Source organism: Lissotriton helveticus, chromosome 7 (assembly GCF_964261635.1).
Source record: "Lissotriton helveticus chromosome 7, aLisHel1.1, whole genome shotgun sequence".
Taxonomy (NCBI): domain Eukaryota; kingdom Metazoa; phylum Chordata; class Amphibia; order Caudata; family Salamandridae; genus Lissotriton; species Lissotriton helveticus.
Window position 1 is genome coordinate 593,955,186 of NC_136068.1, and position 27,913 is coordinate 593,983,098.

At 44.7% G+C, this 27,913-nt stretch overlaps 1 protein-coding gene across 5 annotated transcripts in view; it reads right to left on the bottom strand.

Annotated features, from left to right (window-relative positions):
* DBN1 (drebrin 1) overlaps positions 1–27,913 on the bottom strand; it is a 258,527-nt gene that overhangs the window by 65,388 nt on the left and 165,226 nt on the right. For 2 of the 5 annotated variants that reach the window (XM_078652758.1, XM_078652763.1), the window contains exons 5-9: positions 27,132–27,278; positions 24,752–24,808; positions 23,040–23,117; positions 19,832–19,983; positions 16,871–16,934 (exon numbers count right to left, since the gene is read on the bottom strand). In XM_078652758.1, coding sequence (XP_078508884.1) covers positions 16,871–16,934; positions 19,832–19,983; positions 23,040–23,117; positions 24,752–24,808; positions 27,132–27,278 — 498 coding nt within the window. The remainder of the gene's footprint in view (positions 1–16,870; positions 16,935–19,831; positions 19,984–23,039; positions 23,118–24,751; positions 24,809–27,131; positions 27,279–27,913) is intronic. The other 3 variants (XM_078652759.1, XM_078652761.1, XM_078652760.1) reach the window with 3 other exon arrangements.

The window sequence follows — 27,913 nt, forward strand, 5'->3', positions numbered from 1 at the left end:
ATGGGTTCTTTACGCGGGATGTCTAGTATGAGCCTGGCTGAAGCGTTCTGGATGCGTTGGAGTTTTATCTGGAGTTTTGCGGTGGTACCGGCGTATAGGGTGTTTCCGTAGTCCAGGCGGCTCGTGACCAGTGCGTGGGTGACCGTTTTTCTAGTTTCGGTGGGGATCCAGCGAAATGTTTTTTTGAGCATGCGAAGAATGTTGAAGCAAGATGATGAAACGGCGTTGACTTGTCTGGTCATCGAGAGTGAGGAGTCCAGGATGACGCCCAGGTTCCGTGCGTGGTCCGTCGGGATGGGTGCTTTTCCAAGGGCCTCTGGCCACCAAGAGTCATCCCAGGCGGAAGGGGAGGTGCCTAAGATGAGGACTTCTGTTTTGTCTGAATTCAGTTTCAGACGGCTGTGCTTCATCCATTCGGCTACTTCTTTCATTCCTTCATGTAGATTGGTTTTGGCGGTGTTAGGGTCTTTGGTGAGTGAGAGGATCAGTTGAGTGTCGTCAGCGTAGGAGATGATGTTGAGATTGTGTTGGCGGGCGATGGCCGCAAGTGGGCTCATGTATACGTTGAAGAGGGTGGGGCTGAGTGACGATCCTTGTGGCACGCCGCAGATGACTTCAGAGGCCTCTGACTTGAATGGTGGGAGGCGGACTCTCTGGGTTCTTCCGTTGAGGAACGAGGTGATCCATTCCAGTGCTTTTCCTTGGATTCCGACGTTTCTGAGGCGCTGTAGAAGTGTGCTATGACAGACTGTGTCGAAGGCAGCGGAGAGGTCGAGGAGGATGAGGGCGACTGTGTCTCCATTGTCCAGTAGGGTTCGAATGTCGTCTGTTGCTGCGATAAGTGCGGTCTCAGTGCTGTGTTTGGCTCGGAAGCCGGACTGTGAGGAGTCGAGGGATTTGTTGGTTTCGAGGAAGGTAGCGAGCTGGTTGTTGACAGCTTTCTCGATGACTTTGGCCGGGAATGGAAGAAGCGAGATGGGGCGGTAGTTTTTGAGTTCGTTGGGGTCAGCTGTGGGTTTTTTCAGAAGGGCGCTGAGTTCTGCGTGTTTCCAGCTTTCCGGGAAGGTGGCGGAGTTGAGGGAGCGGTTGATGACATCTCGGAGGTGTGGTGCTATGATGGAGTCTGCTTTGTTGAAGATGTGGTGAGGGCATGGGTCAGTTGGGGATCCTGAGTGGATGGAGTTCATCAGGCGGATGGTGTCCTCAGTGGAGATTGGGTTCCAGTCGTTAAGGATGTTCAAGGGGGGTGAAGGTCCTGCGGAAGGTTGGGTGGGTTGGTCTCCGGGTCGGTTGTCGAAGCTGTTGTGGATGTCTGCGATTTTGTTGTGGAAGAAGGAAGCTAGGGAGTCGCAGAGGGCTTGGGAGGGGGTGATGTCGTTGGAGTTGGTTGATGGGTTGGTAAATTCTTTGACGATGTTGAATAATTCCTTGCTGTTGTGGGCGTTGTTATCTAGTCGGTCTTTGAATGCGGCTTTCTTGGCAGACCGGATTAGTTGGTGGTGTATGCGGGTGGCGTTTTTGAAGGCGTCCCTGGTGTTGGTGTTTGGGTCTTTCTTCCAGGCCTTCTCGAGGGAGCGACAGAGTTTCTTAGATTTCTTAAGATCATCGTTGAACCAGGAGGCGTTTTTGCTGCCTAGTTTGATTTGACGTTTTTTCAACGGTGCTATGATGTCGGCGCTGTTGGATATCCATTGGGTGAGGTTAATAGCTGCTTGGTCGGGGTTTGAGGAGTGGGCGGGGGGGGGTTTAGAAGAAGCGATGAGGAGATCTGGTTGATGGTGATTTTGTTCCAGTTTCTTCGCAGGGTGGGTTGAGGATGGTTGTGGATTGTGGTCTTATTGTAGATAAAGTGAACCCAGCTGTGGTCCGTCCAATGAAGAGCTGTGGTGTGACTGAATGAGACATGTTTGCTGGAGGTGAAGATGGGGTCGAGTGTGTGACCTGCAATGTGGGTGGGGGTAGTGACGAGTTGTTTGAGTCCGAGGTTGGCGAGATTGTCCAGAAGGGTGGTGGCGCTGCTGTCATTGCTTTTTTCCAGGTGAAAATTGAGGTCTCCCAATAGAATGTAGTCCTCGGAGGGGAGGGCATGTGGGGTGATAAAGTCAGTGATGTCGTCACTGAATTGTGCACGGAGTCCTGGAGGCCGGTAGAGGAGGGTGCCTCTGAGTGTGGTCTTGGGGTCGGTGTGGATCTGGAAGTGGAGGTGTTCGGCGCTGGCAAGGTTGACGTCTGAGCTGGTTGAGATGCGGATGGAGTTCTTATGGACGATAGCGATGCCTCCTCCTGTTTACTTGATGCGGTCTTCACGGATGATCTTGTATCCTTCCGGGATGGCAATGGTGATGTCTGGGGCTGAAGAGGCATTCCTCCATGTTTCTGTTAGGAAGGCGACGTCCGGTGAGATGGTGTCTAGTAGATTCCAGAGGTCGATGGTGTGTCTGTGGACCGAGCGGGTGTTGAGCAGGATGCATTTTAGGTGGTTGGTGTCAGGTCTCTGTTTGGTGTTGGTGGATGAGGAGTTGATTTTGGTGCTGTCTAACTTGCAGGAGTTGCAAGAAAAGGGTCCATGGGTCTGTCCAGGAGCGGCTTGGACGCAGTTGGGGGAACGGCCGGGGTTAAGGGCTAGGAGGGAGGTGGCATCGTAAGTGATGCGAGTGGGCTGGGCATTACGGGAACCAGGGGGTCTGGCGCTGGGCGCGGTCCAGGCGCGGACGGGCGTAGACGGGCTTACCTTTGGCGCACCTTCAGCGCGGCCGTAGCGCGTGGACGCTGCGCGTGTGGACATCCGACATAAATGGAGAGTGGGGGGGCGGAGCGTGGGAGGGGCAGCAGCTGGGAGGCGGTAGCGGGGAGGAGGGGCGGGCCAGGGAACACGTAAACAAGATGGAGGGTCAAAGGGAGAGTAAGGCAGGGGCAGCGGATGCACCACGGCACCGGGGGCACAGACGAAGTCCCAGCAAGTAAATAATGCCTCAGCAAGTGTCGCGCTGCAAAGTACAGCAGAGTGAGCTAGAAGAATCAGGTGAGGTAGTATGCCTAAAGTCGCGCTACGAGGCAGCTCAGTTACAATGCGGAAACACCATGAGCACAAATGCACAGTCAAATGCACGCTACAGAAGCGCAATGCAAATTAAATATAATGCGGGTAGAAATCAGCAGTTCAGTTACGATACCACCAGCAAGCCAAAGCACGAGCAGGAGCTGGGATCAGGGAGCGTGGGTGGAGCGACCGTGCTGGAGCAGGTCCAGGCGATCACCTCTTTTACATTACAAGAGTTTTCACCCTACCACGCAGAAAGACAGTATTCCCTTTGGACAATTTCTTCGCCTCCGAAGAAACTGTACCAAACTGGAAGATTTTGACCAAAGAGCTGAGAATATGACAAAAAGACAAAAAAAAATCTTGAAAGGGGATATCCACAAAGACTAGTTAGACAATCCTATAAAAGGGCGAGATTTTACGATCGCCAACATCTGCGCTACAAAATACCAATACTAACCAAAATCAGAAATTGGTTTTTGTTACACGACATTCGGTTATGAATGAACAGATTCAACAAATAGTCTTCTCCAATTGGCATCTATTGAACATCAATAATGTATTTTTGACCCCATTGGAGAGACCATTATTTGCTTATTGCAAGAACAAGAACCTTAAAGACATTGTAGTTAGGTCACGCATGACAGGAAATATGAAAGAGCCAACACAGAGAAGTGTTGAGGACCTGCAACCTATAGTAGGAAACTACAAATGTGGCTCCTGTAAAAGTTGCCCCATGGCAATGGGAACAAAAGAAATGTAATTTAATGGACAGAGAATAACATCGAAAGACATCACAAATTGTAAATCGAAGAATATAATATATCTGCTAGTCTGTCCATGTGCTAAAGGCTATGTAGGGGAAACCTCGCGTATGCTAAGTGTCAGATTAACTGAGCACAGATCAGCTATCAGGACACAAAAAGCATCTTTCCCCATGGTCTCACATTTTTTATCTGAAGGCCACACAGAAAACGACATCGCCTGGTTTATACTAGAAAAAAATCAAAACCAAAGAAGGTATAGACTCTGATAATATAAGAAAAAAACGTGAAGTATTCTGGATTTTCCAATTGGATACAGTTAATCGAGGATTAAATCTCGAAATTCCATGGGAGAATGCCATAATCTAAATAATTAATGTTCAACCTGTGCAATGTCCCAATAGCATATGTTCATACAAAAATTCAAATTCTAACATATATTAGACACTCAGCATCAATATTTCACCTTTTATGGCTTCCATCTCGCCAATTTTATGAACAGGGACATTAGGAATACCAACTACTACTGATTCAAGATTAAGGATAAAATCCATATGTATGTAACTATATCCATCACTTATATGGGCCTAATAATAAATACTTACCACAAATCATCCCGCAATGTTTGAATAGTACTCTTTATCATTATGCGGATATCCTTTTCCCTGCAGAACAATTCCAAAGCTTAGCCATGTTAAGATGACGACTACGGATGTATGTCCACTTTCTATCTTCATGATTCGATAATCACATGACTAATCTTATGAACAGGGACATTAGGAATATTAACCACTACTGAGTCAAGGTCAAGGATAAAAATTATACGTATGTAATTACACCTATTGTGTAGAATAAGTACCTATTACAAATTATCCCGTTGTGATTGACTAATACTCTCTATCATGATGTAGATATTCTCTTCCCTACATAATAATTCCAAAACTTAGCCACGTTAAGATGGCGACCATGGATATAAGTCCACTTTCTATCTCTATGTTTCGATAATCACATGACTAAACCCCAGCGTTTTCAAATAAAGCGCGGAAACCAGCAGGTTTTACTCATGGCGGTTTTGGAGCCCGAGATACGCGGAGCAAGCTAGACATATACGGTAAGCCAGCACGGGAAAATAAGAAAATAGCAGGATAATAGATACATGAAGAAATCTAGACTAAATTACGTTTACTTACTGGAAACTAAGTTCTTTAATTTAACTGCATTTCAGAAACGATAGCTGCCCGTTATAAGACTGCTCAGCTCTGTGGAAACGCGGCATAAATCATGGTAAGACAGGGAAACCTGTACTTTTGTGGCACGTATCTGGCTAATACATCTAGCTCCCCATAAAATACTGAACCTAATAGGCAACGCATTGTATTTACAGACATATACGTTGCTGGCGTAATATGATAACATCGTCAGGCGTCCCCGAGCAAATATAGAAGGTCTATCAATGGATGATAAGCACTAAAACGCTGACACAGATAAATCAACTTATATCAACAGAGTGACCGTGTGCGTAAACCTTCCTAAATTATGTTCAGGTAGGAAGCATAATCTGCTCGCAATCGAGAAAGCTCAATAGTAAAAACAGGTGAGTAAATTAATTAATAAATGCATTCTATATATCTTCCTCCAGACCTTGTACGCTAATCCGCCCATGATAAATTGAAGTCCACTTCAAAATTAAACACGGAACTGTTGAAAAACCCAAAACCAACTGAATGATCGAATATGTAAGTACTAAACAGAGCCCTTAAGAAGAACTAGGTAAGTAAAACACAATACAGGTTAATAATAATAGAGAAATTCTTTACAATTTTTTTCAGTATTGAATGCTCAACTATACGGTCAATCAACATATGTGATATTCGATCCCTTGCCTTTTATCTCAGCTAAAACGATTGTTTTTGAAATAAAAAGTGAGTATACTGTCTATTCAATTTGATGTGAGCCCTACAGGATTGAGTCAATTATGGAATGACCCGCATACAAATATTTCCTTCGACAATTTAGATGTACAATCTCATTGAAGGTGCTAAACTCTAAAGCTCATGTTGAATACTAAAATAACAGGAGAAATATATAGACATCTTAATCTTAACAAGGCCATCTACTCCTGATAAGATCAAGAACCTTTCTCCATTCTTGTTTCGCTCCACTCTGGACCATCTCTTTCCATCTTTTCGTTTTTGTTTTTTCTTATTCCTTTGTCTTCTTTCAACCTTATTGTACAGCACGATTATTTAGAAGTGTAAGGAAGATATAATGATGTAACATAAAATGTATATGTATGTAAATATGTTAATAAGAATGAAAACACATAAGTATAGGTTGGTCTGGTGTGCATATAGTTCTCATTTTTATATATTGTGTTATGATTTGCCTCTCCAACCTCTAAAAATGTGTCTATAATATATTATCAGATCCTGTAAACACATGTGAGAACAATATTATGAAAGAAAAAGTAAGGATCAGTCCGTGCTAGATATATGAAATCATATGTACAATGAATAATTTGTATATAGTTTGAATCTCTTTGGGTGTTTTTCAAAGTCAGATATATAACAAGTAATATTTGTCTTCTCTTGGGTAGTGATGCTAAAACACGGTGTCCTGATGAAGGCAGCAGTGCCGAAACGAACGTAGTCTCTATTCTGCCGCTAGCCATCATCATACATATCCGCTTTTTATGTTTAGAAATATACATGTAAATAATAACTGTAAATAATGTGACTAAATGCATCTGACACTTTTATAAATGGTAAAGAATCAAAAATACCCTAAAAACACTATCAGAAAATAGAATAAAGATATATTTTTCTAAAATATCGTATTGTGGACTATCCATTTCTGCGCCCATTAGAGTTCAGTTATTTCATGTATGTTTGCTATTTTTCCTAACTTGAAACTCTAGAAAATACACACAGAACATCTGTATTTTCCCATGTTAAAGGGCATGAGGGGACATGCAGATGAAATCTTCCCACCTAGAGTAGAAAAACATACAAAGCTCCTCCATCTGATCCTGTATTTATTAAGGGTAAGTTGCCTTCGGATTCCTTGGTGGTTTTCAAACGCACATAAAAGAGCAAATTCACAAAGCTCAGGAGAAGCACCTCCTCCTTGTAAGGAATCAAAGTTTATAAATGCCTCTGGAAAGATAGTAGCTGCTCAATCGGTCAATCATTGGAGAATAGCCAACACCCAAAGGCTGTTAGCTTGGTACGATAGGGCACATTGGAGTGAAATGGAACAATTATTACAATATCTTCCCGAAGAATACAAGAAAAAAGGCCTAGAAATAGTGCAAAAAGACAAGCTTATTTCTAATTCCTCCATTAGATGTGCTTTAGATGCTGCCGCTAGAGGAATCAATACCAGCATTATACTATGGAGGCAAGCAGGGCTCCAAATTTCTTGTTTTAAACCAGAGGTTCAACAGACTATTCTTAATGCACCATTCGACAAAGAACACCTTTTCAGACCTCAGCTAGACCAATCGTTAGAAAAGATGAAAAAGGACACAGAAGTGGTGAAATCAATGGGTGCCCTTCAGTCTCCAACAAATAGAGGTTCCTTTTGTTGCTCCTTCTACAGAGGGGGCTTCAAAAATAATACCACAGATGTCTCCACCTCTTCATACAAAACACAAGCACAGTCTCCTTCCTCTAGAGGATTTTATTGAGGTGAATACAGAGGGAACAACTTCAAAGGCAGAGGAAGAGGTACACCATCACTTACCCCACCCGCTAATAACAAACAGTGACTTGATATCAGCTCTCCCTGAACATCCATCACCTGTAGGGGGAAGACCACATCAGTTTCTAACCATTTGGCAGTCAATAACAGACAAATGGGTGTTGGATAATATCCAAAATGGTTACTGCCTGGAACTCACAAGCAACCCTCCCAACATCCCCTCTCGTGTTCACAAACTGACTTTAGAACACAAACATCTACTCAAACAGGAAGTATATATTCTCCTAACAAAAGGAGCTATAGAACTCGTCCCATTACTACAAGGAACAGGAGTATATTCACTATACTTCCTAATTCCCAAAAAAAGATGGTTTGTTAAGACCAATATTGGTTCTCAGACCGCTAACCGTATACACATTGTCAGAACACTTCCAGATGGTTACTCTGCAACAAGTACTTCCACTTTTGCAACAAGGCGACTTTATGTCACCACTATACTTAAAATTACGCATACTTTCATATACCCATTCATCGAGCACATCGCAAATACCTCAGATTTGTGATACAGAAAAATCATTATCATTTCAAAGTGCTTTTATTTGGAGTCACAACTGCACCAAGAGTGTTCACTAAGTGCCTAGTAGTAGCGGCACATCTGAGACAACAACAAATACATGTCTTCCCAAACTTTGATGATTGGCTCATTAAAGCCAACTCACATCTCAATGAGTGCATCACATTCAGATTACCTTACCTCTTCTACATCAGTTGGGATTCACAGTCAGTATACAGAAGTCCCATCATCAAGTGAACCAGTCACAACCATATCTAGGAGCCATTCTAAATACTAGCATGGTTCTATTATATTCCAATCCAGCCAGGATTCAGAATTTACAGACACTGTTACAACAATGTCATGTCAACCAGCATCTCTCAGCCAAAACATTAGTGCAATTACTAGAGTTGATAGCATCTTGCTTCATGATAGTGCTACGTGCAAAACTAAACATGTACCCTCTATTAGAATGCTTAGCACGTCAGTGGAAGCAACATAAGTCAGCTGACGCATCTAGTGTTGGTAGCCGCACTCATCGCTCTCTGCAGTTGTGGAACAAACAAAATGTATCGAAAGGGCAGCCGTTCATTGACCCTATTCTACAAGTAGTGCTCACAACAGACGCATCTCCCACAGGGTGGCAGGCAAACTTACAACAGTTGACAGTTCAGGGTCTATGGAACTCCAAACAGCAGAACTATCACATCAACTACCTAGAGCGGCAAGCAGTTCAACTAACGCTGAAAGCTTTCCTACCTCACCTAGTAAAGAAAATTGTCCTAATCCGGACAGCCAATATGACAAAAATGTACTATATACAAAAACAAGGGGGGGGTACAATCTCTAAAACTTTCACACCTCTGTCAGACCATTTGGCGTTGAATGAATGAAATGGGTCTTATAAGGCGCGACTTAGCCCAAGGGCATCAAGGCGCCATACAGAACAACGTGGACAAAACAGACATACAGCAGAAGTCTTTCAGCACAAGAACAAACATAGAACAGAGGTCTTTAAGCACTAAGAACAGGGTCTACGAATAAACATCCAGACAGAGCCAGGTTTTCAGTTGTTTACGGAACAGCCTAGGCAAGGGTTGAGAGGCCAGTTCAGGAGGAAGTGAGTTCCAGAGTCGGGGCGCCAGGATGGAAAAGGCTCTGCCTCCCCATCTGGCCTTTGAGAATCTCTGAATCGTAAGAAGATTATGAGAGGAAGATCGTAGCACTCTGCTTGGGCGGTAAGGCTGAAGAAGGGAGCTGACACCTTTAGAGCCGTAGCCATGGAAGGCCCCGTGGACCAGACAGAGGAGTTTAAAGGAGATTCTGGCCAGGACAGGAAGCCAGTGGAGGTCTTTCCGGGCCTGAGAGATTGAGGCGAGCCGGGGGAGGTCCAAGACCATTCTAGCTGCCGCATTCTGGACTATTTGGAGGCGATGGACCGCAGATTTATTTATACCTCCATATAAAGCATTACAGTAGTCTAGTCTCGAAGAGACCAGAGCCACTGTTGCTTGTTTCCGGGCCGCCAGGGAGAGGTAAGGTGCAATTTTTCGGAGGGTCCTGATGATACCGCAGCAGGTAGATACAGTCATATTGACTTGAAGGTCAAAGGAGAGAGTGGTATCAAACAAGACCCCCAGATTTCTGGCCGAATGGGAAGGGACCGGACAGTCTCCAAGGGACGGCGGCCACCATTCATTAGACCAGAGGTCCTGTCTCCCCCCAAAGATCAGCACTTCCGTTTTGTCTCCGTTTAGTTTGAGGAGGTTTCGAATCATCCACTGGGAGATTGCTTCCATACATGATCTAAACTTGGAGGCAGACTCAGCCACTGACTGGGAAAGGGAGACCAGACTTTGGGTGTCGTCAGCGTATGACAACACCTCAAAGCCAAAAGATCTTACAACTGAGGCCAAGGGGGTCACATAAATGTTGAACAACAGGGGGCTCAAGGCAGACCCCTGTGGGACCCCACATTGCAGAGGCCTAGAGGCTGACAGAAAATCACCCAGCTTTACTTGTTGCTCCCTTTCATGAAGGAAGGAAGACAGGAGACTAAGTGCCGGGCCACCAACCCCTTACTCCCCCAGCCTGGCGACCAAGACCGCTGGAGACAGCGTATCAAAGGCCGCCGTGAGGTCGAGGAGGACCAAAAGAGTAGTATGGCCTCTGTCAACTTCCGACCGAATCTTATTGGCCACGACAGTGAGGGCGGATTCTGTGCTATGGGCACTACGAAATCCGTGTTGAGAGATATCTAGCAGATTGGAGTGTTCCATAAAGGCGGTAAGATGGCGATTTAAATGAGCCTCCAGTATCTTTGCGGGGGCCGGTAGTAGGGAGATAGGGCGGACATTTTTTAATACTCCCGGATCCAAGGAGGCCTTTTTCAAAAGCGGTTTAACTACCGCCGATTTCCATACGGAGGGAAAGATTCCCTCGGTAATGGCCTGGTTCATCACTTCAAGGAGGGGAGAATAATCACCTCCATACATGATTTTAGAGTTTTTAGAGGACATGGATCGAGAGGAGAGCCTGACTTGATGTTATCTAGTAGCTGAGTTAAGCCCTCATAGGTGAGAGGAGGGAAAGCCAGAAGACTGAATGCTGGAATCGCCGCCGGGGTGACGGGCTTATGGCAGATGGACAAAGGTGAACTGATATCCAGTTCAGAGTTGAGAAGTTCGAGAGAAGAGTAGATGTCAGTGATTTTAGTATGAAAAAAGGATGCAATATTGTCGCAAAACTCCTGAGATTCTACAATGGGATCTATGTTTTTAGGGGCAGAAAGCAAACTGATGATCCTAAAAAGATCTCTCGAAGATTTTAAAGATACCGTGAGATTATTATAATAGGCTTTTTTCTCCTCAATTATTGCCGTCTTATAAGCCTTAAGGAGCAGTTTGTGTTGGTTCTTTCCGGCAGAGTCTGGATGGGCAGACCATTTCCTTTCATGTTTCCTGCATTCCCTTCTCAGTGTTCTAAGGCGGTCATTGAACCAGGGCATAGAGGGACTCTTGCGGGCACAGTAGTGTTGTTTGGCAGGGGCTAGGGTATCAACAGCTCTAGAAATGGAATTAGTCAGGGCAGTAGCAGCTAAATCCACGTTGCTATCGGGACGGCATATCAGTCCAGTTAGGAATGGGGCCAAGGTTTCATTGGTAATCTGTTTAAAATTGCGTCTAGTTTCCCCTTTCTTAGAGTCAGAGAGGAACGAAGAAGAATGAGGAATGTTCAACTCAAAAGGTACTGCCAGATGGTCAGACCAGGACAGAGGGATGGGAGTTCCGGTTTGGAGCCTGATGTAATTGCTGAAAAAACCATCAAGTGTATGGCCGGCCAGGTGGGTGGGACCGACCACAAGCTGTGACAGGCCGCAGGCAGCTAGGGAGTCCACCAGGGAAGTAGTGTCTCTGGAAGCATCATTTTCTAAATGAAAATTAAAATCGCCCAGCAAGGTAAAATTAGGTCTATCAAGGAATGGTTCAAAAAGATTCATTAGGTCCTGGGAGAAAGAGGGTCTAGGACCCGGAGGCCTGTAGCATAAGATGCCTTGGATAATACATCACAAAACTAATCTACTAACAGAGCTGCTTCCAGGAACAGACAACATTGTTGCCGATCTCTTCAACAGAAAGAAACAACAAATACACGAATGGGAACTTCACCCTCCAGTTCTCCTTCCGTACTTTCAAAAATGGGGATTTACACAAATAGACATCACAGAATTCAAAATGTCTAGACTTCGCCTCCAGGTTCCACACCCTCCATCCAAAGGCAATGTCCTATGGATGAATTAGTATGGGATATTTGCTTATGCTGTTCTGCCTCTCCCTCTCCTTCTATTTCTAGTTCGGAACTTAGGCAGACATCTCTCATATGAATTCTCGTAGCTCCCACATAGGCTTGTCAACCATGGTTCACCACTCTGTTGGAACGGTCAGTGGTTCTACATCAGAAGCTTCACATAACATCAAATTTTCTCACACAGAACCGAGATGAGAAATCAGACATCCAAATCCCAAAGACCTCAACCTAGCAATTTGGCTCCTAAAGTCATAGAGTTTGGTTACTAACCCTACCACCAGACTATATGACAATTCTTAAAGAAGCAAGAAGACCTACCACTAGAGCATGTAAGGCAGGAAAGTGGAAAAGATCTGTCATATATTGTAATAATATTTCAATTGATCCGCTATATGAATCTATACAAAACATTATTTATTGTTACGCGCAGGTTAAGCCTACACATCTATTCGACTACACCTTGCAGTTGTATCTGCATATCTTCAGAAGTCAAGTCAAGTCAAGTCAGAGAATTTGTATAGCGCACTACATACCCAGAGGGTCTCAAGGCGCTTGAGGGGGGGTGGGGAATTACTTGTCGAATATCCACGTTTTAAGTTGCTTTCTGAATGCTAGGTGGTTCTGGGTAAGGCGAAGGTAAGTGGGAAGTGAGTTCCAGGTTTTAGCTGCCAGGTAGGAGAAGGATCTACCTCCCATGGTGGTTTTGTTGATGCGAGGTACAGAACAGGCAACATTTATCTTTATTTAAAGTACCTGTGATCAAAGCTTTTATGGAAGGTCTTAAAAGAATATTACTACCCAGAGTACCACCTGCACCTGTCTGGAACATTAACATTGTTCTTCCAAGACTTATGAGTCCACCGTTTGAACCCTTACACAATTGTTCACTACAATTTCTTTCATGGAAAGTTGCCTTCTTAATAGCTATTTCTTCACTTAGACGTGTTAGTGAGTTACAGGCATTACCTTAGAAGAACCATTCTTTCAACTGCATAAAGATAGGAATATTCTTCTTACAAATCCAAAATTTCTTCCACAGTTGTCTTTGTGTTTCACATCAACCAATCGGTTGAGTTATCTGTATTCTTTCCTCCACCTGATTCCATAGCAGAGAGAGCTCTACACACACTTGATGTCAAAAGAGCATTATTGTACTACATTGATAGGAAAAAAGATTTTCACAAAACAAAACAACTTTTTGTTGCTTTTGCTCCACCTCATAGAGAGAAGCTCATCTAAAAAATCGTGCATTTTGAAAGGGATTGTCGAATGTATTGAAACATGCTATTCGGAATGGATTGTCAAATGTATTGAAACTTGCTATATTCAAGCTAAAAGAACTTTAACAGTACCTCTTAAAGCACACTCTACTCACAAAATAGGAGCATCTATGGCCTTTTTAGGTAACCTCCCATAGCTGACATATGTAAGGCAGCTACATGGCCTACACCAAACACATTTACAAAACGATGTGTAGATGTGTTAGCACGTCAACAGCTAATGCCAGACAGGCAGTGCTAAAAACACTCTTTCAAACAACTGCAACACCAACTGGTTAGCCACTGCTTTCGGAGTGCACTGCTATACGGTCTATGCAAAGCATGTGTATCTACAGCACACATGCCTGGAACGGATATTGTTACTTACTCTGTAAGCATCTGTTCTTGGCATGTAGAGCTGTAGATGCACATGTGCCCTCCCTCCTCCTCTGACACCTATGTCTGTTGAAGTTCTTATTATTCACATTATACACGTATGGACATCTCTATACTGCACTGACTTACTTCATTCTCACCATCTTGTGGGAAAACAATTTAAGAATGGAGCTGATGCCCATGCGCACTATCACCGAAAGGAGAAGTCACCTTACCTCATGATTGCAAAGACTTCTTCGAAGAAAAACAACTTGCAAACATCCGGACCCAACACTAGATGGCGGGAGTATGCAAAGCATGTAAATCTACATACCAAGAACAGATGCTTACAGGGTAAGTAACATAATCCTTACTTTGTGTAGTAACACAAACAGGAGGATCTTAAGAGGCAATGGAAGGAATAAGTGATTAAACTTGTGGAGACCATCTGAAGTCACTTTCAGTGTCCTTGGTAATTTGGTGAATTTACATCCATACCTTGCGTCACAGACAGACAATATTTCTGCTGTTCAATGATTCTGATCTGCACAGATTCTAGTAGTAAATATTGTTCTATTTGGTACCTAGAGCTTCAACACGGCACAGCTGTGCATTGTGGGCATATTTGTATCTTTGAAGATCCTATAACTTTTTGGGCATTGGATATTATGCATTGGGATAGCTTCCATTCAGTACTATCTCTATAACATTTGACAAAAATGTATATGGAAATATATTTTATGATATGAACTATTTCGCCACGCTTTCCATAATAAGTCTATGTAAGCCATCGGAAAAGGCTTTGGTTCCTCATTACATTCAGATGCTCACTAAAAAGGCATTTGCTAACTTGTATGCTTTTTGAGTGGTGTCACCAAAGGTCATCACCCCACTCTGCAGTTCATTCAAGCACCACTGGACAATGGTGGTGATATGGTGTGGTTCAAATCAAGTTCCAAGACCACAGGACCGATGTACTAACAGACAGGCCAGAAACAGTGGGTGCTCCTTGTGCACTGACATTTTACGACCAGTCTGTAATTTGTTTATGAGACCGGTGTACTAATAGGTCATGTAGCAAAATGTCCAGTAGCAGAAGGTTAAAGAGTGACCTTTTTTAATGAAGATTAATAAGGCAGGTCACTATTTGCAACTCCCTTTCATTGGCTACAGAAATCCAGATGGTGGCCTGCAAGAACAGCAGACCACCATCTCTGCATTTGCATTCTCAATGGGAGGCATTCTTCTTATTCTTAAAAAGAACCAGTGTTGGTTTAAGAAAATGTTTCCTATTTGAGAAGACATTTGGGGGTGCAGGCACTTGTCACTGGACCATTGCCTGCCTGTCCTTGACCTCCAGACACAAGTCCCTAGGAGGAAGCTGTCCTAGTGGGACAGCTTCTCCTTTGTGAATGAGTTATCACCTACTTGGAGGTGTCAGTAATTTGTCAATGGTTTGCAACTGTAATTGCAGTCACAAGCCTTCTGAACATCTCATTGGGAATTGTTATTAGGAGGCGCCAATCATTTCAAGTCCCCTCCAAAAAGCCATGATTGTATTTCATGCTTCTCCTCATTCCTGGTGCTATTTTTATTAGCCATTAATCTGATTCAAGTAACTGACATCAAGAGAGTGTGAAATGTACAGGGAATTCCCAACCCACATTAAGGAACAAACTATGATCTTGAACATTGACACTCCGATGTGGGCAGAGGAGATGTCAGTGGGAGATAATGAAACCTCACAGACTCTGGGGCATTGGCGTGGGAGGTAGGTTTCCGAATACACTTTTTATACACAAATGAGACCGCTCCCACTAAAATGACCTAAATGGTGCTCAGGGGTGTTATGTGTATGTGAGTGTAGGCATCTCACAAAAGTTTAGGACTGGCCTCACCCACCACCTGGTGTCATGCTTCGACCCAATTCTACACGGCGAGGGGTTAATAACTTTCCCCATTCCACCGTTCACTTGTTTTTAGATACCATACAGTTACCTAGTCCATTAAAATTCAGTGAGGCCACTGTAATGGTTTTTACTTTCACTCACTCACTTTGGGCCCCCACTTAGTTTAGAAGTGCATCCCTGTCATCAGGTGTATGCCCGCCCTCTATCAAACCAAGTTTTTAGAGGGCGAGGACGGCCGATGATGAAGCATGACACCAGGTGGTGTGTGAGGCCAGTCCTAAACTTTTTGTGAGATGCCTACACTCACATACACATAACACCATTTAGGTCATTTCAGTGGGAGCGGTCTCATTTGTGTATAACGGTTTATGTTGGAGGCTGGCAGGCTCCTAACACCCTGTTTGCCTCTAGTTCCCTTCCCCAGCAGAGTCTGGGGCTAGTGTGGTCACTTACGAATACACTTACCTGGAGATGTAGCAAGAGTTTTACTGGCATTATTGTGAGCACACTAGGGCCAGATGTAGGTAAATTTTATTTTCCGACCTCTTAAATACCGAGTCATCCCGACTCGGTATTTCAGAGGTCGGAAAATAAAAATACCGAGATGTAGGTAATTGCAGATGTGCAATTACCGAATCGGAAACAGTCGGTAATTTCCGATGCGGTAAATACCGACCAGTTAATGCCCATGCATTCCTATGGGCTTTGAAGCCCATAGGATTGATTGGGCATTTACCGGTCGGTATTTACCGCATCGGTAAATACCGACTGTCACAAGGGTGCAGGGGGTGTCACTTTGACACCCTCTGGCACCCCCAAAAGAGGCTCGGGTGCCATGTGGCAGGCATACCTGCCCTAAGGGCAGGTCTGCCTGTCATATGGCATAGGTGTGCATGCACACATGTGCATGCACACCAGAATCGGTATTTTACCATCAAGTATTATTTGATGGTAAAATACCGATTTTGTACTGCTTGTGGGACTCAGAAGAGTCCCACCTACATACCAATTTACCAGAATCCGTAATGTTACCGACTCGGTATTTTACATACTCAGTAAATTTACCTATCGGTAAATTTACCGAGTCTGTAAATTACAGGGACCTACATGTCAAATTGCTTTTACCGGGTGGTAACGGCCGAATTCGGCCGTTACCACCCGGTAAAAGCCTACCTACATCTGGCCCTAAATCCTAACAACGCAAGGTAGCCTCATTTTCCAAACTCCTACCGCCCTGCGTTACATCTCTGCCTCAAATCTCCGCCCTCTCCCCGATGCCACCACTGTTTCTGCTGCCAACTCCTCCGGCTTCTTACAGTCTTACAAACAAAGTTATAAGTCCTGCAAGAAGGATGCCAAACACAGGAGGAAAAAAAAAACACACATGCCCATCTTTAGCCTGATATACACACTTGGCAAACTTTGCTTCCCCAACCCAAGCTCGCCAGGCATTTACTTACAAAGACAGACTGATCCTTTAACCTCTGCCTGGCCTCCTCCTCCTCAAGTGTTAGCTGCTTCCGTCTGCAAAAAATAATAAAGAAAGATTCAGGGCACCGAGGGAGGATTCACACTAGGAGACAGCAACAATATAATTCAGAGTGTTCCTGTGCTCATCGGCACAACTGCAATCCTAGCTTTGTGAGCTTCGCCCAGGCGGGTCCTGTCAGCGCAACCTCCTTCTAGTAGTGGTCAGAGTCTGTGTTGGCAGGCCTCCTCCCAACACTATTGAGTTTCTTTCTGAATGGGTCTAGCTGTAAATATAACTCCCAACTAGTAGCCCCTATGCCCATAGGTGCTGGAAGTAGGGTCGTGGAATGGAGCAACGTGTAAGGGGCAAAACAGGACGTGGACAGTGCAGACTGTGATAATGCTGGATAGGGTCGCCTGTGCTTATAATTCGGGCTCGCCTCAACTGTGGTCTTTCGCTTTAGTCTAAATCCTCATTACAAGTTCATTGGAGAGATATGCCGGGATGCCTCTTTAGGCTACTACGACTTTCCTGGTGTCCCACGCCTAAAATTATTGGCTCCATAAACTCTAAACCTGGTCATTCTGGGCCTAGACACACTGGGTAGGCGAAAAAATAACTGAATTGGACTCGTAGTCTAAGTTCAGTGTTTTATTCCCCAATCTGGGGTAATTTATTCAACATCGTTGGTGCAATGGATACTATCACTTTACCCATTGCCTCGGTCATTGTTGTGTGATTGGCCAAAGTCAGTGCACATTTTTCACATCTGTAGAAAAATAGTTCCTTTCACTTCATGGAGAAAGCAGGCTCAAAATTTTCCTTTTTTATTAAATGTTATTATCTTAACTGTAAAAAACGCTATTTTCTATGAGTACACTTCGAGTGCCCAGTTAGACTGTAATTTGTTTTCTATCTCCTTTTAAAAGATGCTGTTATAAAGTGTGTAGGTAACATTGTAGTTGCCTGTGACTTGAGTGCTTGGTTATGTTTTTATATATTGTGTTTCGCTCACAAATAATAATAATAATAAAATAACAAGGACAACTGAAAGTCTTGTTGTTTTAAAAACAACACGGGTAAAACAGCCAGTGACATCAGTGAATGTCGTTTACATTTCTAAATTCTATTTCTATGTTTAGGTGGCAACACTTCATTTTTTGACATTTGTATGCAATAAAAAAACATAAAAACGAATTACACCAGCTTACCAAGGCAAGACCTTGAGTCTTTAACAGTACTCCTTTTATGTGGTCATTTGTGATCTATTTTTTTTTTTTTTTTACTTTTTTTACTTTATATGTGTAACTTGCTATTTAATGAACTTACATTTCGCATCATACTGCATGGAACTGCGGGCTGAACTACTTAGGTATTTATTGTTTTAAATAAATTAAATGGGAAAACAAAAAAGCTTCCAGGAATTTTTATATAGATTTACATTGGGTTTCACATCCACATTCAGGGCCAGTTTGCTAATACCACACTTTTTTTGCATTCCCTATCACTTCCATTCGACCTTGCAATTCTGCCAATTATAATTCTTTTCCTCTTCCCTCATAATTCTTCTAGTCCCTCAAGCTGCGCTGGGGCTCTAGCCAGCTAGTAAAGGCACGCCAGCTCAAATCAGTCCCAGTAAGGTGTGTTCCCAGAGTGAAAAATGTGAAAAATATGAACACACCCTTCCCTTGCTATCCATTCCCATGTTCCTCATCCTGGGAGGGAGCCAGGAGGCGGACACGGGAAACTGCAGTGCAGCCACTACATAATTGCAGAAGGGATGGACGCTGATTGGAGGAGACTCCTGACACTCGCCGCCATCTGGTCGCTGTGGAGTTCTAAGTGAGTTATCATGTGGAGATCTGAGCTCACCAACAAGATCACCGCAGAGAGCTTATGTAATGGCTTACACAGGGGGCAGTGGGGGGGGCACTCTGAACTGCGAGGCCTCTCTATATCACTTCTGGCGACTCTTTAGCCCAGTAAACGTGTTTGATCTTTTCTCGATAGTCTGGTCTGTCTAGTCAACTTTTCCATCTGTACTTATACATAGTCCAGAGAAGCTCAGCATAAAACCTTATATGGTAACTGATCAGTCTCTTGTGGTTAATGCCGGTCATTGTCTAGACTGTGGTTGGAAGGTCAGTGTTTTCCCTTTGTGATTCAGTACTTTGTATATAGATCTACAATGGTATGCGTGAGAGGGCCGCAGCCCCAGGTGTTGACTGTGTATCATTAAACTCTGAGAGGCCTTTCTAATTCTTATGAGTTCAATCTGGAGCTTGTTAAATATACAGAATAAGAATGCTTTTAAAGCCAAGTTTGAGGACCAGTTACTGATTCAGCCCACATACGTGGCTTACAGAGGGGTTCTCGAGTAGGCAGACACCAAGGCTGGACTGGCCTGGAGAACGAAAGCAGCCCTGGCGGAAATGCTCAAACCAGCCCCTCTCCCTTCCTCTCCTATCGTAATCTTTTTTCATCCATCCACTCTCTCTCTCCTTATCTGCTTTCACTTTGTCCTCTCGGATTGCTTTCTCTATATTGCCCTTCCACTCTTTCGCACCATCTTGAATCCTCCTCATGCCTGCTGCAATTAACCGCAGAAAGCTGGGAAAAGAGACAGAGACACTAGGAGTGCCCCTGCCACAAAAACTGGCCCACCAGTGGCTCCAGCCCACCAGGGAAATGCCCAGTGGAATAAAAGCCCTGTCTGACCCGCGAAGGCACATCACGTGATCCTTTACTGCCCCACTCAAAGCGCTCCTTGTTGTGTCAATGTCTTGCTCACCGGATGTCACCTCTGGACCTAATCTATACAGATCCCTGAAGTTAGTGCCTCCCTGCGTCTTGTTGCCTCAGTGTGTGGACTTCCCTTAGGGTGTGGACTTCCCTTAGTCATTTGGTGCTCGTTTGTCGCCTGACCCTTCAGCACCTCTGCACCAAATACCTGTGTTCTTCAATCTGCTGCTCCCGCTCCTGATATCTTCTCTCTCGCTCCTCCTGTTCCTTCTTTTCCAGCTCCATCCGCTCCTGTTCGAAGCGCAGTCTGTCTTCTAGAGCTTTCCGCCTCTCCTCCTCTTTCCGGAGCTCTTCCTCCTTCTGCAAAGACCAGAATCAAAGCATCAGCAACAAGCAGAATATAGCTCTCCCTGCGACAGTGTCCTATGATGATCTGACAGAACCCTACTCACTAGACCAACTAGAACCATAAAAAGTCAATCAGAATGCACTCTCTCAAACACCAGCATCCACGCAAACAAAAACACCCAGGCCCAAAACTCTTCTTCAACCAAGAGACGGCGGTCCACAAGAGACTCCCTTCAAGACACTAGATTCAGCTACAAGACCATCCCTCAACAACGTAAGTGGCCCTCAACCCCATAAGTAATACCTCTACGCATGACTACTATCCACCTACTTACCTCCTCCACCCACTACCAGCAGACACTAGATCCAAACAAGTTACTTACAAGCAACAATAGATTTTCACCTTCACATCTGTTACAGGTCCAAAAGCTGTCCATAAGCCTAAAATGCGTTGGTCCTAATATTTTCATCATTGTCAAAATGTTTTAAAGTTTGTAAAGGTGAACCCTATGCATTTCAAAATTTTACGTGAGATTAATTTGAGAGGGTCGGTGAGAGAGTGCACAGTGACATCTGGGATAGGACCGTTGGATCTATAGCTGCATATTTTCTTGTGGTTTATCAGCTTCTCTGTAACACAATTACATACAGTGTGCTATCAATCTAGCATTAAGGGCTGCACCCTTGCTTGATTGACAAAGAAAGACAAATATTTAGCATGCTCTCGTTTTATCGAATTGTTACATTAGTGCTCCCCTGACATTTAAAATGCAGTAGCATTAAGTGGGTCTTCAAAGAAAATGGGTAATTCAACAATCATGATTATATGAAATCAATTAAGGTACAGAACATGGGAAAGCTTGAACCATCACTTTCTCCGGAGGACATTCAGGGGAAGGTTCTATTGGAATCCAGATTGCCCCCGGACTCGCCTTGTAGAGCGTGTAGCTCTAATCAGACCACCTTCTGAAGAAGCTCCCTCACCTTACATGAATAGTAGGTTTATTTGGCGAACCTGTGAGCCCTGTGTGTACCAGTCAGTCTTTAATTGGGACTGATGGTGAAACCACGCTTGAAATACGTATTAACTTCAAAAAGATTTGCAATACATCTTTGCATAAAGTGCATTTCATATCTTTTCGGCACACCCTTATGATGGGCTTTGGTCCTTCTTCAGCACTTGCCTTATTTTTTTTTAATTGTACATTATCCATCTGTAAGACAGAGTAACAAATTGATCAATCTGTGTCACTGTCCCATTTCCTAGATAACAACTTTAAGTGTAACCGCAACTTCTTGCAAGGCACAGCAGACTTTTACAGGAAGTGAAGAAATCTGGTATGAGAGCCCCAAGCAAGCTCTAACACGGTCAGCCAATGATAAGGTCTTTCAGAAAACCGGGCCCATTAGTAAATGATAAGACAGCATGAAGAAAATACTCTTCTCCAACTGGTCAACAGTGCCTTTACCTGTTTCCTTGTGTCATGAACAAAACCAATTTCTGGTCTTCTCTACTGGTGAAATATTTATTCTAGGCACCCCATTGGGCTCACCATTGTATTTATCGTTTCTTTTGCTACTCATAGGTCTGTAAGATCGATCTCGATCACCGAAACAGGTTTGATGCGAGTGGGATGCCCCTTAGCAATTGCCTAGTGCCAAATATTCTCAGCCACTCTCAAAAACCAACGGGCCTTTCTGGTTTAATAATATGGCACTTGTGGTAATAATATCTTTTCCGATATGAAGCACCTTCTTCCTCAATGATGCCGACACATTTTCAGTGCTAAAAAATCTGACTATCGCCGTAACACATTTATTTGTAATTCTCTCTCCTTTAAGGGCAAATCGTCTTGTACTGTCAATCTTAGCACATGCCCTCATCCCATTACTGAGTATTTCTATGTAAAGGTTGCTTGAGAGTACGATTTGAGTGCATTCAATCAATGCAAGGGTTCTGCGGCCCTTGGAACTGTGACGGTTTATTCACTCTAGTCGGCATCTCTGGCCATTGGCTGTTGAGCCACTCGTGAAGTTGTCTTTTTCTGGCATCTAGCACTACTTGTTGCAGTGGCTTTGTAGCATGACCATATCATAGATTCACATGTTTTGCACATATCCAGCCCTTTCACATGATGAGAGGTCCTGGATGAATTTTCCTATATTGGGGCTGTGGCAAAAAGCCCCAACTACATTCGCCTTAGAACTGTCCTACCTCAACTGCTTAAATGTACTTCGTCTAAGATTTCCTCTCGGAATATTGAGGAAGTTCCAGAGAATTTAAAGTGCAGTGGCTTCTAGACAGCTTCTCAACCAACAACCGTGGATGCATATCACACCCACCTACTGCTAGACACCCTCCAGTAGCTAGACAACTCTCATTTAAAGCAATGTATATAACACCAAGCAATCCATCAGACCGGATCACTTTCCGTTCAACAAAAACTTCATTCATATCATTAAACAAACTCCCTGCACATAAGGCTTGCCCCTTTATGGATAAAACATCCATTTAGAAAGACTCAAAGGTGTCTGATTTACCGTTCCCGGCCCACACACCCAACCTCTGGATTTCAGTACCTTCTCTGAACAAGGAGTGTTGAAAATTACCTTGAATTCCAGGCAGCGTTAAAGGTCTTGCTCTTCCCATCATTATAAGCACAAGGAGCGGACTTAATTCTTACAATCTGGTAAGTATGTATTTGTGGCTGCGACTCTCTCAAACTCTCCACACCACTCCACATTTATGAGGTGTGACATGCGGCCCAACATGTTGGGAACACATCTTCAGAGCGCACACACCTCAACCAACGTCTACCATATTGGCGCTACTACATCGAAAATCCTTACAGCAGTGCACTGCCAATTGGGTGCCCAGAAACTGATCAAAATTGCTGGACTTTGCCAGCTCAAAAGGGGTAAAAAAAGGTATGCAAATTCTTAAATACAAAACAATACATGTGGTGGTTGGAGATGTTTAGCACAGCTCAGGATCTGCCCCATGATTTGCCTGCCTCACACACCTCCGTGTTCACCCATGCACATCGGGGTATGTATGGTCACTGTACCTTGGCTTGTTCCCAGAACTGCTCCCGGTTGAGGTGCTTCATCTCTATGGCTGCGTTGGTCTTCTGGTAAGTTGTGCCCTGGAACCGAGATTGGGACCGGGATGGGCCAGGAAATAGAATAGGGGGGAACAGCATAAGGGGTATGTTAAAGAACAGGGTTGAGATAGAGGGGACGAGGAAGGGAGGGTGGTGAGGGCACCATTAGGTAATCGGTTTCCAAATGTTCAGAGCTCAGATTTATAGTCCTTTTTCAAATTACATATTAACTGTCAGATACCAAAGAGTATTAAGGTATCACCATGCATGACAACATGAATCCCAGGAACCGGAGTAGGGCACCAGAGTGTGTAGATCATAAAGATAGAAGCACCCGGTGGAAAGGTACCGAATAAACAGAGAACATGCTAGTAACGCTAGGACTAAGGGATAAAAGCGAGAAGAGTAGAAACCACAGCACAGCAGAAGGCACCTGTCAAACCACCACACACCAGAAGACACCTGTCTAACAACCACACCCCAGAGCATGCACATCCATGAAACCACCACGTAGCGCACCACAAACATCCTTATATCCTCAACCCACGGCAGGATCATCAATGAAAGCACAGTGTGTAACCATTTTTTCTTCAACACCTAACCCCTGCGTGTTTCATTGGCATATTTCTCCTTGGCAGGTGGGCAGGTATGATTGAGTAACTAAACATATTTATCTTTTCTATTTTGTAATCTTGGGCTTCAGATGTTCCCGCTAAGTAAGCTACTGGAGTTGGAAAAGAACAGGCCTGGATATATAGGTGCATACTGCAGCACCGGGGCCCACAAACTAGTCGGTTCTGTGTGCATCTGCTTCCTATGCTTGGAACCTTTAACAAGCACCCATTTAGCAAAGAAGACTGCTCTGTTGAGGTGCGTTCCACCTCGCAAAGGCAGATCACATCCAATTTATGACACATTCTTGCAGGTTTGAGGGTGACCCTCTATCTAGTGTCCTCCAATGCCTTCCGATTAAATCCCAAGATCTGTGAGAACACCAGGACACCGTCCATGTATTTTTATCTATTTACAAACCCCAAAATAGCGAAGAATTCATTCTTACCAGGGAGTAGGCAATTGTGGGGTGGAAAGGCAAAGATGGAGGTCCCTCCATGAATGGCACACCAAAATATCTGAGCTCCGGATATCATCCTGCAAAGGAGTAGGAACACCCCCCCCCCCCAACCTCCCCCACAGCAGCATGGGTGCAAATGCTGAGCCCTGAAGCTTTACCTCTTCCAGGTTGTTTGGATCGCTGCACTTATGAAAATGAACACCATGTATGTTACTTGTATTTAGGTTTTATGACTATCCTTGCCTTCTGGCTTGAACAGATACATTGTACGCTTTCTACTGACTTCATAAGTAGGCTTTATTGTCATGAGCGAGAGATCACCTTAACAAAGAACTCACCAGGTTCTCGCGCAATAGCTCGGATGTCTGGGGAGGGTTTCTCTCAGGTGGCCCTACCCACCAATTCGGACATTAGAAAGTTGGCCAAGGAGTCCGTGGCGCATTTTCATGATCCATCCTTTGCCAACGGCATACCCAAATACACACACCAGCATCCATGAAACACCCACACCAGAGAATTAAGTGTTAGTGCAGTAATGGAGCACCAGAGTGTGCAAGCGTGCTCACAGAGCACCACAGTATGAGTGCACTGCGAGCTCCTTTACCTCAGGACCTTCTGATGTGTTCTCGTCTCCCTCAAAGGACCTGCAGTGGATTCCATCCTGGATGGGAGAGAACGGCCTTCAACTTGAGTTTCAGGGAGTGGTAGGGGGGTTAGAGAGCATCTCTGGGGTGCACCCCCTGCCCCCATTGAGTCATGTGTTAAGGGTGTATTGCCAGTGGATTGTCGTCAGCCTTAGAAAGTAGGCACCCAAAAATGTACATCAATCTTATAAATCTGGAGAAGTAGGTTTCCAGCTTGTGTGGAACTCAGCCGCTCACCAAATTATGCGTTAGATGTAGATGGGGTCTCATACCACCCCTCAGGATTGACATTCTTATGTGAAAGGATGTATGCACACACACTTTCCACTATCAATTAGTGCACAGTGCCCTCACCAACCCTGCCCTTTTAAAGAGCGAATGAGTGAGCCAGCAAGCATAAAGCATACTTTCAAGTGACCACTTGACTACAGCTGGGCTAACAAGAGGTTTGTGAACAAGGAAGAGTGAATTAGAAGAGTATTTATTCTTCTCCTCCCTGCAACTTCACCCCTCAACACTCCCCCCCCCCTTTCCATGGGCGCTTTAGATTAGGTTTATACCTCAACTTGCAGATGAAGTTATTTTCCCCATACTCACTATTCCTTACTTTCAGTCTTTTTTCCCCTTCACCATATCCATCAGGTTGGAGCTTCGATCCGAGTGAATCAGTCGAAGGAACTGGAGTCAAATGACTAATCTCAGGCTGCCCTTTCAATCATACATCACATAGTATATACAATTCACCAATCTTTCCAAAATTATTGTGGGATTTTAGCCCAAGGTCGGGGATAACTTGAGGCTGTAAGAATGCACATTTTTGCTGGGGGATCCTCGGCCGTCGCCAGTTATAGTTTGCATTTCAGATCTGCTTTTGCGATACTCGCCAATAAAGGGCTGAGTGGTGTGTGAATGAGCAAAGGGAATGTTTGGCCAATACTGATCATAACAGTGGATGTTTTCACATTTTAAGCTGAATTTATTATCAGTTGTGAAGAATCCTGAGGCCTCCCACAAACAGGTTAGTCAATGGTTAGGTGCCAGCTGCATGAGCAACAGGAGACAAGGGTGAAATAGCCCCACTTGTTCCAGGACTCAAACAGAGCCAGCACCAGAGGTGCTTATGCGAACAGCCCTATTGTGTATGAAGGAACCCAGAAGTTTGTTTTTCCTGTGGCAATTACCCTGAATCCAACAGAGCAACATGTGCATTATCCAACTGCATGGCATAGCTGGGCCACTGTGCCCCAGCCTGTCCTTCCATTGTGCAGTGGCACATGTATGGGGACTATCTGTTTCCTTTAATCCAGTCCCACAGTCTGACAACCTAGAACCTTCCCAAGGCTCCAGGAGTCTGAATGGTGGGGTACTGGTTAGGAGGAAAGCATAAAAAGGCCATCCCACAGGTGTCACCTTAAGTGGCACCAGAGAAAGTACAAGAAGAGCTTGAAGACAACGTGGACTACGCTTTGAGTCTCTTAGGACCCTAAAAACAGTGGGACTACTTTGCTGGGAAAAAAGGTAGAGTACCCAGGCACAACATCCTGCAGGGAAGCAGTTTCAATCCTTGGAGACTTGTTTAGATCTAAACCAACCCAGTGATGGCACCCAAAGGGTCAATGGCCCTTTCCTCTTCCATGGGTACACAACTGGAGGAACTGTAGAGGGCAGGAGACTAGGGTGTTCTAGCTTGAGGAGAAGGCTGGTGTCCTGGCCCCTGTGAAGTGATTCTGGTACTTCTCATTTTGGATATTCCATTATAAATAGCAGTCCATGTTAACACCACCCGGCAGAAAAATGGCGACTGGGTGAGTCTTCCTTACATGACATGGCTGCTCGAGATCACCCCGTCTCTCCCAGGGAGAAGGAAAGGGGGCATAGGACAACATGAGGCTCATGGGCACGTGTCCCAAGGGTCTTGTGGGATAGTAAACAGTTCTGGAGAGGCCTCAGCCAAGACCTCAATTTCTGCCCTATAAAAGCTGAACACCACGCCCTTTCCAGCCACTCCTGCTGACCATACAAATTGAGCTGCGCCTCCTGTGGGTCACCAGGCTCCATTGTGCTGCTTAAAGAGGGTATGAAAGCTTTGCACACAGACTCCTGCACAGAAATAATGCCAACCTAGCCCCCCCCTCCCGCCACTCCTGCTGACTATACAAATTGAGCAGCGCCTCCTGTGGGTCACCAGGCTCCATTGTGCTGCTTAAAGAGGGTATGAAAGCTTTGCACACAGACTCCTGCACAGAAATAATGCCAACCTAGTCCCCCCTCCGGCCACAGACAATCGCTTCCAGCCCACCCCCCCCCCCACCCACCAAACTCTATCGCTGTTTCCATTACCACGGGCTCAGTGGACTCCTCTTCTCGCACCCGTAGCCGGTTCAGAACAGGGCTGGCAAGCCGCGCTGTGCCATTGGACAGGCGCTGTCCAATGGCACCAGGTTCGATGTCCTCCACGCTGCTGGCATTGACGATGATATCCACACCCTGGGGAGAGAGATGGGTTGAAGAGCAGACAAAGAAAGGAGGAAAGGTGAGCAACGAAGAGGAGAGATGAAAGAGATGGGGATAGACACGGAGGAGAGGAGGTGAGAGAGTAGGAGAGTTGGAGAGCGAGATGCAGTGGGGCGAGAGCAGAGAGAGATATGGAGAAAAGAGAAGAGAAGGAGAGTGGAACAGGGAGAGGAAAATGTAAGGAGACAATTGAAAATAAATATGGTCAAACAATGGAAAGATGGTGAAAGTAGTTGATGAGTGGTTATGGGGAGATGTACAGAAATGGGGAGAGAAATGATGCAAGTCCGTGGAGAACGGGGAGGCCGGGATGAGGACGAAGAGTTTAAGAAGGAAAAAATAGGGGGGGGTGTAAGAAAAGAGATAGTGGGACCACAAAACTCGGTTAGACATGACTCCCAAGACTAGCTTGATCTTGTAAGCTATGAGTAACTGGCAACGTACAGACAAATTTAGGATGCCAACAGGGAGCCGAAGACCAGGACAAGAGGTAGCAGAGCAGGTGAGAGAGAGCGGGAAACAAAAGTAGAGCAAGGAAGATAGGGCAGATGTGGGGGAGGCATAAAAAGAGTGGGAGAAGATAGCAAGAACAGTTGGAGGAATGGGGA